This window comes from Anopheles merus, chromosome X, assembly GCF_017562075.2.
Source record: "Anopheles merus strain MAF chromosome X, AmerM5.1, whole genome shotgun sequence".
Lineage (NCBI taxonomy): Eukaryota > Metazoa > Arthropoda > Insecta > Diptera > Culicidae > Anopheles > Anopheles merus.
The window spans coordinates 1023630-1034927 of NC_054081.1; the positions used below are offsets into that span (position 1 = coordinate 1023630).

The 11298-nt window shown below is 51.8% G+C and overlaps 2 protein-coding genes across 6 annotated transcripts; one reads left to right on the forward strand and one right to left on the reverse strand.

Moving 5' to 3' along the window:
* Positions 1-3: 3 nt before the first annotated feature.
* LOC121590083 lies at positions 4-6527 on the reverse strand. 3 transcript variants are annotated; one of them, XM_041909586.1, is made up of 5 exons: positions 5650-6527; positions 3240-3871; positions 2808-3165; positions 2602-2698; positions 4-2212 (listed from the first exon to the last, which is right to left on the reverse strand). In XM_041909586.1, the coding sequence occupies exons 2-5, from the start codon at positions 3844-3846 to the stop codon at positions 320-322; spliced, it is 2955 nt and encodes a 984-aa protein (XP_041765520.1). In that variant the 5' UTR covers positions 3847-3871; positions 5650-6527; the 3' UTR covers positions 4-319. The 3 variants fall into 3 exon arrangements, with proteins under 3 accessions (XP_041765520.1, XP_041765437.1, XP_041765602.1); XM_041909503.1 differs by having other exon boundaries at positions 5052-6527; XM_041909668.1 differs by having other exon boundaries at positions 4000-6527.
* A 1808-nt stretch (positions 6528-8335) lies between these two features.
* LOC121597751 (paired box protein Pax-6) lies at positions 8336-10335 on the forward strand. Of its 3 annotated transcripts, none has more exons than XM_041923811.1 (5): positions 8336-8557; positions 8758-9178; positions 9258-9474; positions 9555-9695; positions 9784-10335. In XM_041923811.1, exons 1-5 carry the CDS (start codon positions 8346-8348, stop codon positions 9963-9965), a joined length of 1173 nt encoding a protein of 390 aa, XP_041779745.1. In that variant the 5' UTR covers positions 8336-8345; the 3' UTR covers positions 9966-10335. The 3 variants fall into 3 exon arrangements, with proteins under 3 accessions (XP_041779745.1, XP_041779763.1, XP_041779752.1); XM_041923829.1 differs by having other exon boundaries at positions 8344-8617; XM_041923818.1 differs by having other exon boundaries at positions 8349-8557; positions 9787-10335.
* The last annotated feature ends 963 nt before the right edge of the window (positions 10336-11298 follow it).

Sequence of the window (11298 nt, forward strand, 5' to 3'; positions counted from 1 at the left end):
GATTTTTGATTGAATGCGATGACGCATTTTTGATTTTTGTTTATTTCTGCTTTCTGTTCGTCACCTTGCGTGGAACCTTGGAAGCATTAACATCTACACTCGGAATACAGAGATTACACGGTGCCAAGGTTAATTAAGTATGTGTTAAATATGGAGGGGGTAGGAGCTGGTGGCGATTCTTTGTGTACGTGTGTTTCGAAAAAAAAGGGTAAGCCGGAAGAGCAAGACGTTGATGACCGGTCCAGCGTATGGGAGCTGTTGGTATACGACCTCTCCCTCCCCCTCCCCCTCCCTCCCCGCACAAAAGGGGGTTTGGAATTTACATGGCCTCATTCTTGATCACCTTGCCAGCGTCCTTCATCGGACACTTCTGGTCGGTGCCGCTGTCGTAGTCGCGCGTCCAGAACTGCCGTATCTCCTGGCGCCGGTTCTTCATCAGACACTTGTACTCGGAGATGCGCATCTTCTTGCCGTCGATGATGCAGGTGCGCTTCGGCCGCGGCCGGTACCGGTAGTCCGGATGCTTCTCCATGTGTTGCTTGGACAGCTTCGCCTGCTCCTCGTAGTACGGCTGCTTCTCCAGGTTCGTCATCGCCTTCCACCGGGCGCCCAGTATCTTGGAGATGTTGGAGTTGTGCATGTCCGGGCAGGCCTTCAGTATCTTGCGCCGCTCGTCCTTCGCCCACACCATGAACGCGTTCATCGGCCGCTTGATGTGGTTCTTCTCCGTGCTGGACGAGCGGCTCCGGCCCGTGCCGAGGTCCGGCCCGAGATCCATGCCGCCGAGCGACAGGCCCTTGTCCTTCTTGCCACTGCCGCCTCCACCACCGCCACCGCCGGCACCGCCGCCACCTCCACCACCACCACCACCGCCACCGCCGGCAGCTCCCCCACTGACGGCGGCCATCGTTTGCTGGCGCTGGATCAGATGGCGGTTCATGTTGTCGATCATCGCGTTACTGTTGAAGGGTGACAGTCCCGGCCCGCCCGGTCCACCGTCCGTCGCCTTGATGAAGAACTGCTGCGCCAGCGGGTACGGCGACTCGCCGAGCCCCCCGAGCCCCCCGCCCTGCTTGCTGTCGTCCGGGCTGCCATGGTGCGGGCTCGGCGACTGGTGGTACAGGTTCAGCTTGGCGTGCTTGTGCAGCCCGTCCGGGCTGGGGCCGGGATAGTCGAACAGGTGGTTCGGGTCGAGCTCGAGCCGGTCGCGCTTCGACTTGAGGAAGTACTTGTCCGACTCCTTCTCCAGCAGCGCAACGGCCGTCGGTGGCAGCAGCCCGACCTTGTCCGACATCAGCTCCAGCCGGTGGTTCAGCTCGTCCGTATCGCAGCCCGCAAACAACCCGGCCGGCCCAAAGGGACCCCCGCCACCTCCGCCACCTCCACCACCTCCACCTCCACTACTCCCTGGAAGCATCCCGGGGAGCTTCGTCCCGTTGCTGAGCTCCAGCGTCCCGGACGCAAGCGGACTGTCCCTCGACGGTTTCCGCTTGGACAGATTGATCGGTGCGTCCGGCTCCTTCGCGTATCTTTGGTTTTCCTCCTCCTTCGCCTTCTCGTACTCGTCGTACAGGGTGAGGGCCGGCCCGCCCGTCGTGCCGGTGCAGTTCAGCGGCGGCCCCGCCAGCATCGGTTGCTTCGACAGCATCATCTGCTCCGGGTCGGCCTCCGGCGGCATCAGGTGGGGCCGTTTGCGTGGATTGCGCCTCATATTGCCACCCGCTCCTCCGCTGCTGCCTGGAGCGCCAGCACCACCGCTGCTGCTGCCCGGCGTCTGGTACACGCCGGCCCCCGGATGCTGCCCGACAAGCTGTCCGCCGCCGCCGCCCAGCTCGACCCCGCCCGACATCTTGCAGGCGATCGACTGGAACACGTTCTGGTACCGGCGTATGCAGTTGTCCGGCTCGGCCGCCAGCTCGCCCGGCCCGGCTATATCACAGTCGATCACGGTGCTGGTGCCGCCGGCCGAGGTGCTGCGGTTCGGCGACCCAAGCCCGCTCGCTGCCGTGGGCGTCGCGGGGGGCAGGGAGGCGGTGGAGGACGCCGCCGGCGACATGCCGTTGCCGCCCGGGACGAGCCGGGCCGGGGGCTCGCAGGGCAGGCCGGACGAGGAGCTGCTGCTGCCGGCAGCGGTCCCGCTTCCGCCGCTCAGCAGCGATTGCTCGAGGTTGCTCTTGGAATTGTTGTTCTGCTTGTAGCGGCGGTTCTCGCCCTGCGGAAGAAAGTTGTCAAAAGAAAGAGGAGGGAGCGAGGGATGGTGTGGAGTAGCCACGTTCCACGGAGGAAGGGAGAAATTTGAAATAGTTATTGAAATGGAGCACGGAATGATATTAGTAACCCTCACGCGAGAGTGTGTGTGAGAGAGATATATGCGGAGTTAGTACATTCGAGCATCGCGGAATACATAGAGGACTCGCAGGCCATTCGTCAGTGAGAAAAAATGCCGGAACATAGAGAGAGAAAAAAGCATTCGGTTAGAGCAGACGACGCTAGAGCTAGGGCAAGATAGTATCACTTGTGTGAGGTTAGCTTCACTTGCCACCAAACAGGTTAGTCGACCCCGTGAAGGCCGAAGCTAGTGGCGAGTATAAGGTAGCTTACAAATTCTGCCTTCAGCAGCATCTCGCGCCATATCGTGAAGTACATGATCAGTCGGTTGATGTTCTTCTCCTTCTCGTAGAGCGACTCCTTGAAGCTTCTGTTGTTTGGAGGATGTGGGGAGTCGTATGGAAAGAAACAAACAAATCCAGGGAAGTCTCTGTCAGCACACTGCCTAGACTGGTGCCTCGTGTTACTCCAAAACGCACCTTTTGATAAGCTTGATGTTGTTCTGCGTGTTCTGGGAGCTGCAGTTCCGGTTCGGCGACGGTTCCTCCGCAGTCCCGTGGTGCGGCTGGCTGTGATTGTGCAGCAGCGTGCTCGGTATCTCGTTCGGGAAGTCGAGCAGGCTCAGGTTCAGCCGCATCAGGTAGATCTCGCTCATGCTGAGCTGCAGGTTGGTGATGCGCTCGTCCAGCCGCGACCGGAACGACTCCAGATTGTTCTTCTCGGCGTACTGGTTGTTCAGCTGCGGCACTGGCGGCTGCTCGACCGGCGGTGACATGTGTGCCGGCAAGTCCTCGCCCTGACAGTTCGATGCGCCACCGCTGCCGTAGCTGTTCTTGTCTGGAATTGGGCAGAGCGTCACAAGTTAGGGCCACGGACACCCAAAAACCCCTTCCCAAAAAAAAAACCTTTACCATTAACGTTGTTGTTCAAGCTGTCAAAGTTGTCCACGATCGACTTCAGGTGGTTCAGGATCATGTTGTTGATCTTGCGCGGTGCACTGGGGACCCCCGGGGGCAGCTTGGGGGCTGGTGCCGGTGCGGCCGCGCCCGCCACCGCCGCCACCGACGACGGCGACGCTGGCGACGGCGGTGTCGCCTCCTGATGGTGGTGGTGATGGTGATGGTTATGGTGATGATGGTTCCCACTGTTCGAGATGTTCAAGCTGTCCAGGTTCATCGTGAGCTGAAAGTTGTCCGTCTTGTTGAGCGCCGGATCCGAACCCTTCAGGATGTAGCTGGCCACGTTCAGGAACGGCAGGTTGTAGTGGAAGTCGTGCTCGATCGGCAGCAGGTGCTCGTCGTGCCGCGGGCCGAGCAGATCGTCGTGCTTGAGATACTTCGGATCGGCGCTCATCTTCTGCATCGCGAGGAAGTTCGCGTCGAACGTGCAGTTCAGCTCCTTCACCGGGGACGACTTCAGGAACTCCTCATTCTTCAGCGAGATCTTCTTGAAGTTGTTCTTCTCGATCGTCACCGCATTCGACAGCTTGTTCGGGGGCGATTTCCGTTTGGACGACATCGGGACCCGGACCGGCGGACGGGCACTGCAGCGGTCGTCGTGGTCGTCCGGGTCGCATGCAGTGGGATGACGGTGTGCGCGCAAAAAGTAGACAAGGTGTGTGTGTGTGTAAGGTAATGGTTCGCTGTTCGCTATTGCCCACGGTATACCGACCCATGGTGGTGAGTAGGGGGGGGTGAGTCTGATATGGAAATTCGCTTAACGCTACTGATTAGTCGCAGAAGATTGATAGTATCACATGCCGTGTTTTTTGCTCTGTTGTTTTATTAGCTATCACTGCCGTTGGAAATGAGCCTAAGAAATGTGTTACATATAATTGGTTTCATAAGAGACATCGCTTGGCTGTCGCATCCAAGACCCAGAGCAGAGTTCAGAATTTTGGTATCCGCAAATCGTAAGAACAATTTCTTTCCGAGCACATTAAGATCCCGACATAATGGCAAACAAAAAGATATGAACAAACAAACAAACAAAAAAATCAATACAACGCACCAACACAACGAAACCCGTTCACGTAGTGTGCACAGTGCATGTTGAACGAGTTTGTTTGTGGGTGTGAAACAGAAAGAGAGCCAGAGAAAGATACATATATATATAGAGAGAGAGAGAGAAAGCGAGAAAGAAAGTATTGATTATTTGCGCAGCTTGTTCCACCCACGCGGAAGAACAAATGTACCAAAGGGTGGGTGGGCATTGCCCCTCCGCCCTTGCTCCGCGTGCAAGACACATTTAGCAACAGTAAAAAAACAAGCATTCAAAGACATTGAGCAATTGTTTTCGGATGTTAGTAAATATAGCGATAATGGAAATTACAATATAGCCGTAAAATGATAGCAAAACTAACTAGACGAGAGATTGATAGCATTCGCACGCATCGAGCCATTTGCCGTTTGAGCGTGTGTGTGAGAGAGAGAGATAGAGATTGATGTATCACTTGCTTTCAATTCAAAACTACACGGATTGGGTTGCGTTTCAGTGTTGAGTGACTCAACTTTGTATTGCATTTTTGTATTCTTCTTCTTCTTCTTCTTCTTCCGACTGCTTCCGCTTCCATCATCACGCACTTGCATCCGGTTGCCTTTGATCCCAGCAATCCCACATGCACCGCTCACATTGAGAAAATAGCTATGCCCCACACCCACGCCCGCCCTAAACCGGAAAATGCCCTTCCCCCCGCTCCCCATTTCCCCACACAATTCACTCACCACTGGCACATCACTGTTTGCACACTTGCACCGAACTACTGCTGCTACCACTAACCGCCTACTGCGGATCCGCATTTCGCCGCGGCACTTAGCACAACAACACGACGGCCGACGCACGGCCACACACGCGCTTGCAATAGTTGAACAAAATAAGCCTGCACCGAATCAACCTGCCCGGGCTGCCGGTCCAGCAGGGCAAGGGGCCGTGGTGTGGGGAAACTTTTCCCCATCCTCAGCTCAGCGGGCTTGGGATCGAAATGCCGGAAATTGTGGGCCGTGTAGCATCGAGGTTTAGGAGGGAAAAATGGAGTTTTGGTTGTTGTTGCTGTTGGGTGTGCAAGTGGGAGTTGAGGAAGGCGGGGGAGGAGAATTGGGAAAAAGGTGAAAAAAGGTGCATCTTGGGATGGGTGGCAAGGGAAGGGGAAAGAAAAATGGACGCGAAAGGATGGGAGATGCTGCGCATCTCGAGGGGATGGAAGGGAGAGAGAGAGAGAGCGGGGAGTACAAACGAGTGCGAAGGAGAGAGATGGGGCTGTAGGTGTGAAGATGAGAGAGAGAGAGAGGGGGAATAACGGGGAGAAGAAACAAAACAAAGCACCTGTGTTTGTGTGGTTTTGGTGGTTGCTGAGGGGGTGGTGGTGGTGGTTGGAGAAATGTTTCACTCGCGCGGGTGGCAGGGAAGAGAGAACACAAGAATCGATCGTGTGTGTGAGTGTGTAATTGTTGCGAGGGACGCGCGCACTTCGAGAGGGGGTGGGGGGGGAGGTTGATCACACAAAAGAGGCTGGCTGGCTGGGTAGGTGGGTGGTTGGGCGGGTGGGTGGTCTGGTCGTCGTCCTCCTCCCGCGTCGTTGTGTGTGGCTGAAGGAAGAAAAACCTTTTTGCCCCGCGCCTACGGAGGTTGGGCCTGAATAAGAGCTGCTCTGCTTGCTTCTTCAGTGCCTCCCGCTACTTCCACCCTTTCAACCCACACACTTCGCCGTGTGTGTGTGTGTGGTCGCGCCCGAGATCAATCGTATTACGAAAGGCAGGGAGGTAACGGGAACAATCGCGCGCGCGCGAGAGAGGGAGAGAGAGAGAGCGAGAGAGCGCGTCTTCTTTTGTGTAAACCTTTTTTTTCGCACTAACGGGGCGCGGATCGAAAACACGCACGAAAACGCAAACGCACTGCCCGCTGCCCGACACACGCGAAACACTGCCCTGGCCCTCTGCCTTGTGTAGCTGTTGTTGTCGTTTGTTTGACACTCAAAACGCAGCACAATAGTCACGAAATGCCCTTTTGCTTTCTTTCTTTTTTCGCTCCGATGCTGCTGCTGCTGCTCCTCACTGTGCTGCTCAGCAGGTTTCTGCTTTTCCGTCTGTCTGTCGGTTGTACGGCTGCCTGCCCCGGGATGCTGAGAGGGTTTTCGCTTGCAATACGCGCAATAGCACCACCACCGACACACAGTGAAAGGGACGGATCTCGGCCGCCCCGTCGGATGCTGCACGCGCATACAGGCGCGCATGCCCCGCGACGCTTCGGGGGTACGGTGCCGGGTCGAGGTGTTGACCGGGACGCGGCCCCGGACATCGGGCAATGCTGCTGCTGTATGCGATTTATTAATTTTTACTTTTTCATTACTTTTTGGCCACAGTGCTGCGGAGAAGAAAAAACAATAAAGTACAGGATGTCATCAATTTTTGAATGGATTATCTAATATCTTCTAATTCTAATTTTCATAACTACAGGACGTGTCCAAGATATGCTATTAGTGCGGACCGAGAAGAAGCATATAAATAAACTACGTATTTGGCTGTAATTTTGCTTCGCGTGGTGCATTTTAGTCACAATTTTATAACTGCTCTAAAGACTCCATACACAACAGAGAATTTATTTTGCATTTGACAATTGACGTAAGTCCAACCAGTTTAATTTGCTCCAAGAACTGTGAAATGTAGAAAACTGCGTACATACAAAATTACGTTTAAGAAGTACCGCGTATCTTGGGATTCAACTGTATTGATCCATTGGCTCGACATCTTTCGTTTCCTATAAAAAAAATCTAAAAAACTATAACAAAACGTACTATGAATTTTCAGAATTTTATTTTTAGTAACTATATCGAAAGAGAACTTTTTTTGCAACAAAAAAAAAAAAAACCCCGTCGTTCCAGGAAAAAAACTCTCCGAACATGAATTGTTCTAATCCTGTTATACGAATCAAACATTACAAAGAAATTCCAATTGAAAAATCAAGTCATTTACACAAATAGCAGATTTGCCATGATCAGTGCAGTCACAAACCAGACCAATTACCTTTTTGTGGAAAGTTTCTTAAAAATAATTTGTACATTATTGTGGAACGCCTGTTATTGCTCTAGCGACGGGTTTCTTCTGTAACGGTTATTATTCAAACTGAAGCAACGTTATCATTTTTTCAATCAATAATAAATTAAAAAAAAAGGCTGCTAAATTCACGCTGGTGTCGTAATATGAATTTATTTTTGTTATAATTTACTTTTTACAATTTTACAACTTTACCGTGACAGTCTAAAAAATGTAAAAGAAGAATTACTCAGTGTGAATCGTTGAATTTAAATCCAACTGGAATCCAATAATCGTAAGAAAACAAGAGATCCAATTCGTTCTGGCTGTTGGAATAGCCGGGTTTCAGGAATCGAGTCAAATTGAGAGAAAAATTAAAGAATAAAAGCGAAAACTATTGTTATAATGAAGCGAAATTGACAACAGATTCATCTCGAGCGGGGGCTTCGCAACAGATCGCCATATATAATTTCCTCCACCAAGTGACAGAAGGGCAAAGGGTGCTTCACATAACCTGTGCTGCGTTTACGCTGTATGCACACCTGTTTTGGATGTAGATGGCGCTGGTGCTATAAAGCCGCGACCGAACGAAACCATCCCCACCCACGGGACCACCCCACGGGATGTAGCGCACCCCGAAATAGAACGCACAAAGAAAACAGACGCGTTGGGCGGCAATTCCATCGCGCGTCGAAAATAGAAATGACGCTGCGACAAAACCGAAAAAAAAACAACGTTCGCTTGGTTTGTTTCGTGCAGTTGAACAGCAGCAAATCGGTGTGGGTTTTGTTGTTGGTTTTGCATTATAATGTTTTGGAAGGGAAATTTTTTAGAATCGAGCATGGAGCTGGTGAGGCCTCGTAACGGCTATTACAAACTTTGACGAAGGTGTAAAGGTTCTATAAGCACGAAGCGTTTTTTTGCGGGGCATTTTATTGCACCAGAACACGGCGCAGGGACGGGAAAGGGAGAGGGGAGGGAGAGAGGCGCATGCGCACGGCCGGCCAGCTTCAGCAAGCGAACGCTTGGCTGGCTGGCTGGCTGACTGGCTGGTCAATTGGAGCAGAACGCCTGGAAGTAGGCAAATTCCTTCTTTTCCCCCCTTACATTACACACACAGACGCTCTAGCAAAACAAAAAGAAAAAAAGAAAAAAAGAAAAGAGCCAGAAAGCCAAACGAAAAGCGTCGTGTATATCGGCAGGTAAAACGAAATGTCGGCGCACAGACGTTAGCCCGTGAATGTGATGGACTGTTTCAATTGGTCAGCAACTTCAAAAGCCCAGCCCGAGTCGCAATGGCGGAAGTAAATAATTAAACCGTGCACTGTTTGCCTTCCTCTCTTTCCCGCAACGCAACGCCACGGCACCCGGCAACACCGACATCCGCCTACCGATCCATCAGTGTTCCGTTTGCAACGATGCAAATCCAGAGCAACATACAGAGCGTCAACTCGATCTTCGGCTGCAACTCGTCCGGCCACAGCGGCATCAACCAGCTCGGCGGTGTGTACGTGAATGGGCGCCCGCTGCCCGACTCGACGCGCCAGAAGATTGTCGAGCTGGCCCACTCGGGCGCCCGGCCCTGCGACATCTCCCGCATCCTGCAGGTGTCGAACGGGTGCGTCAGCAAGATACTGGGCCGGTACTACGAGACCGGCTCGATCAAACCGCGCGCCATCGGGGGCAGCAAGCCGCGGGTCGCGACGGCCGCGGTCGTTTCGAAGATTGCCGAGTACAAGGCGGAGTGTCCGAGCATCTTCGCCTGGGAGATACGGGACCGTCTGCTGTCCGAGGGCACCTGCAACAACGACAACATACCGAGCGTGAGTGGCCGAGTGACCCAGGACCCAGGGCGCAGGACCGTTCACCCCGTACTAAACCAACGTCTGTTCCGGATTTTAGGTGTCGTCCATTAACCGTGTGCTGCGAAATCTGGCCTCCAACAAGGAAACGTCCTCGCAGAGCAATGAGACGGTGTACGAGAAGATCAAGCTGTTCAACAACACCAGCGGCCACTGGACCTGGTGCCAGAACATTGGCAGCGGCCAGTTCAACTTCTCCTCCCATCCCATACCGCATCTGTCGCTGAAAACCTCCACCGAGCAGCCAACGAAGCCGGGTAAGTCGGACCGGACCGCATAGGCAAGCGGTTGTCCTCTGATGTATTTTTTTCTTCTTCCGTCTGGTCCGTGCTTACAGCGAACTGCTGCCTGGAGGAGATGAGCGACAAGTACTCGTCCGAGGACGACGAAGATTCCGAGCTGCGGCTGAAGCTGAAGCGCAAGCTGCAACGCAACCGCACCTCGTTCACGAACGAGCAGATCGAAAACCTGGAACGAGGTAACTACGACACGCGCCGCTGTCGGCCGCCTCCCTCCCCTACCCTGTCTGACATGTTTCTTTCTGGTTTTTGCGTCTGCATTTCAAGCAGAATTCGAGCGCACCCACTATCCGGACGTGTTTGCCCGCGAGCGACTGTCGGAGCGGATCCAGCTGCCGGAAGCGCGCATACAGGTAATGTTACTGTGCACGGTTGCACAGCGGCTCATAGGTAACAGAGGTAATATGGCAATCCTTTTCTTGATTGAGTACCGATTGATAAACCGATAGCGATAAAAGAAGATAATGTTGGGAGTGAAGAAACAGGTATTAAAGCTTTCGATTAGGAGGCTGTTTCGGTAAGTTGGATGGACAGTTTACAGCAACTGGGAAGCATCCAGATACGTCCACAAGGAAAAAAAGGTCCTGGAAACAATTGAAGTCGCGAAGTAAACCTCATCGAAGTCTCATCTGCGAAAGAGCTGCGAGGTACTACAAAAGTCGGTAATTGAATAGATAAATATTATTTTTCAGCATCTGGACATCAAGATCCATTAAGGAGAGACAAGCACCAATATTATACTGCGCCTCATCTGAGAACTTGTTATAGGTAAAGTTATAATAACATTGACAAATGTTAAAATAAAAACAATCCTTCCAATCAAGAGTATTACTTCGTTTTGATGTTGCAAAATTGTTCCAAAATCTTTCATATTTGAAATTCCACAAAAGTCTGAAACTAGGTTGATATCAAGATCCCGGTTGGTGTCGGTGTAGGTGCCAATTCTGAAACTACAAGGTTGATATGAAAATCTCGGTTGATGTCGGTACGTAAATCGTTTTCGTACTGTATCGACCGTTTGTTAGTTGTTGTGAGGAGAACATAACGAAGATCGTATCTGAAGATAGACAGGATATCTTCAGCTCATGACTTGACCACTGGCCAGTGTGAGTTCCATAAGCCTGACTGGTTCCTGACAGGTTGACCGGAAGCTATTCCTCTCCGGACCGGTTACCTGTAGTGAAGACTGACTATCCGGTTGCGTGGTACTGATATGTCTAGTAAGCCTGTATACCCCGGCATGACATCAGAGGTCATTACCCCCTGAAAAGTGGACGTTGGGCAAGAAGTAGAGTGTTGTACGATACTAAGATGGTCTAATTCTTAATGATAAAAGATAGAAACTATTACCCAGATACATCCGTTAGTATTAGCCGTGTCTAGATCCAGGGAATTGATAACTCCAATTAGTCGTGGTACTGATTGTGACTTTATTTTATCGCATCTTATCAAACCTCATGCATATTAAGATTTGTACATTAGAAAGGTATAGACATTCGATGATTGCAGCGTACATCTACTTTTGAAATAAAGTCTACTCACTACCCCAAAGAATTTTTAAAATCCTCATGAATTTGTGGTCCTCATGAACCAATGCAGTCAATGCTCTGGAAAGCTCTGGAAAGTCAGAAAGTCTTGATATATTGGACAGATGGACAGAAAAACAGATGGGTTCAATGTCAACCTAGCGCGTCTTCCCGTAGCATGGAATAATTGTTTGTCTTGCATGCTTATATAAGGCAGTTCAATCTTTACACCCAAACCAAGGCTAAAGAAGCGGTC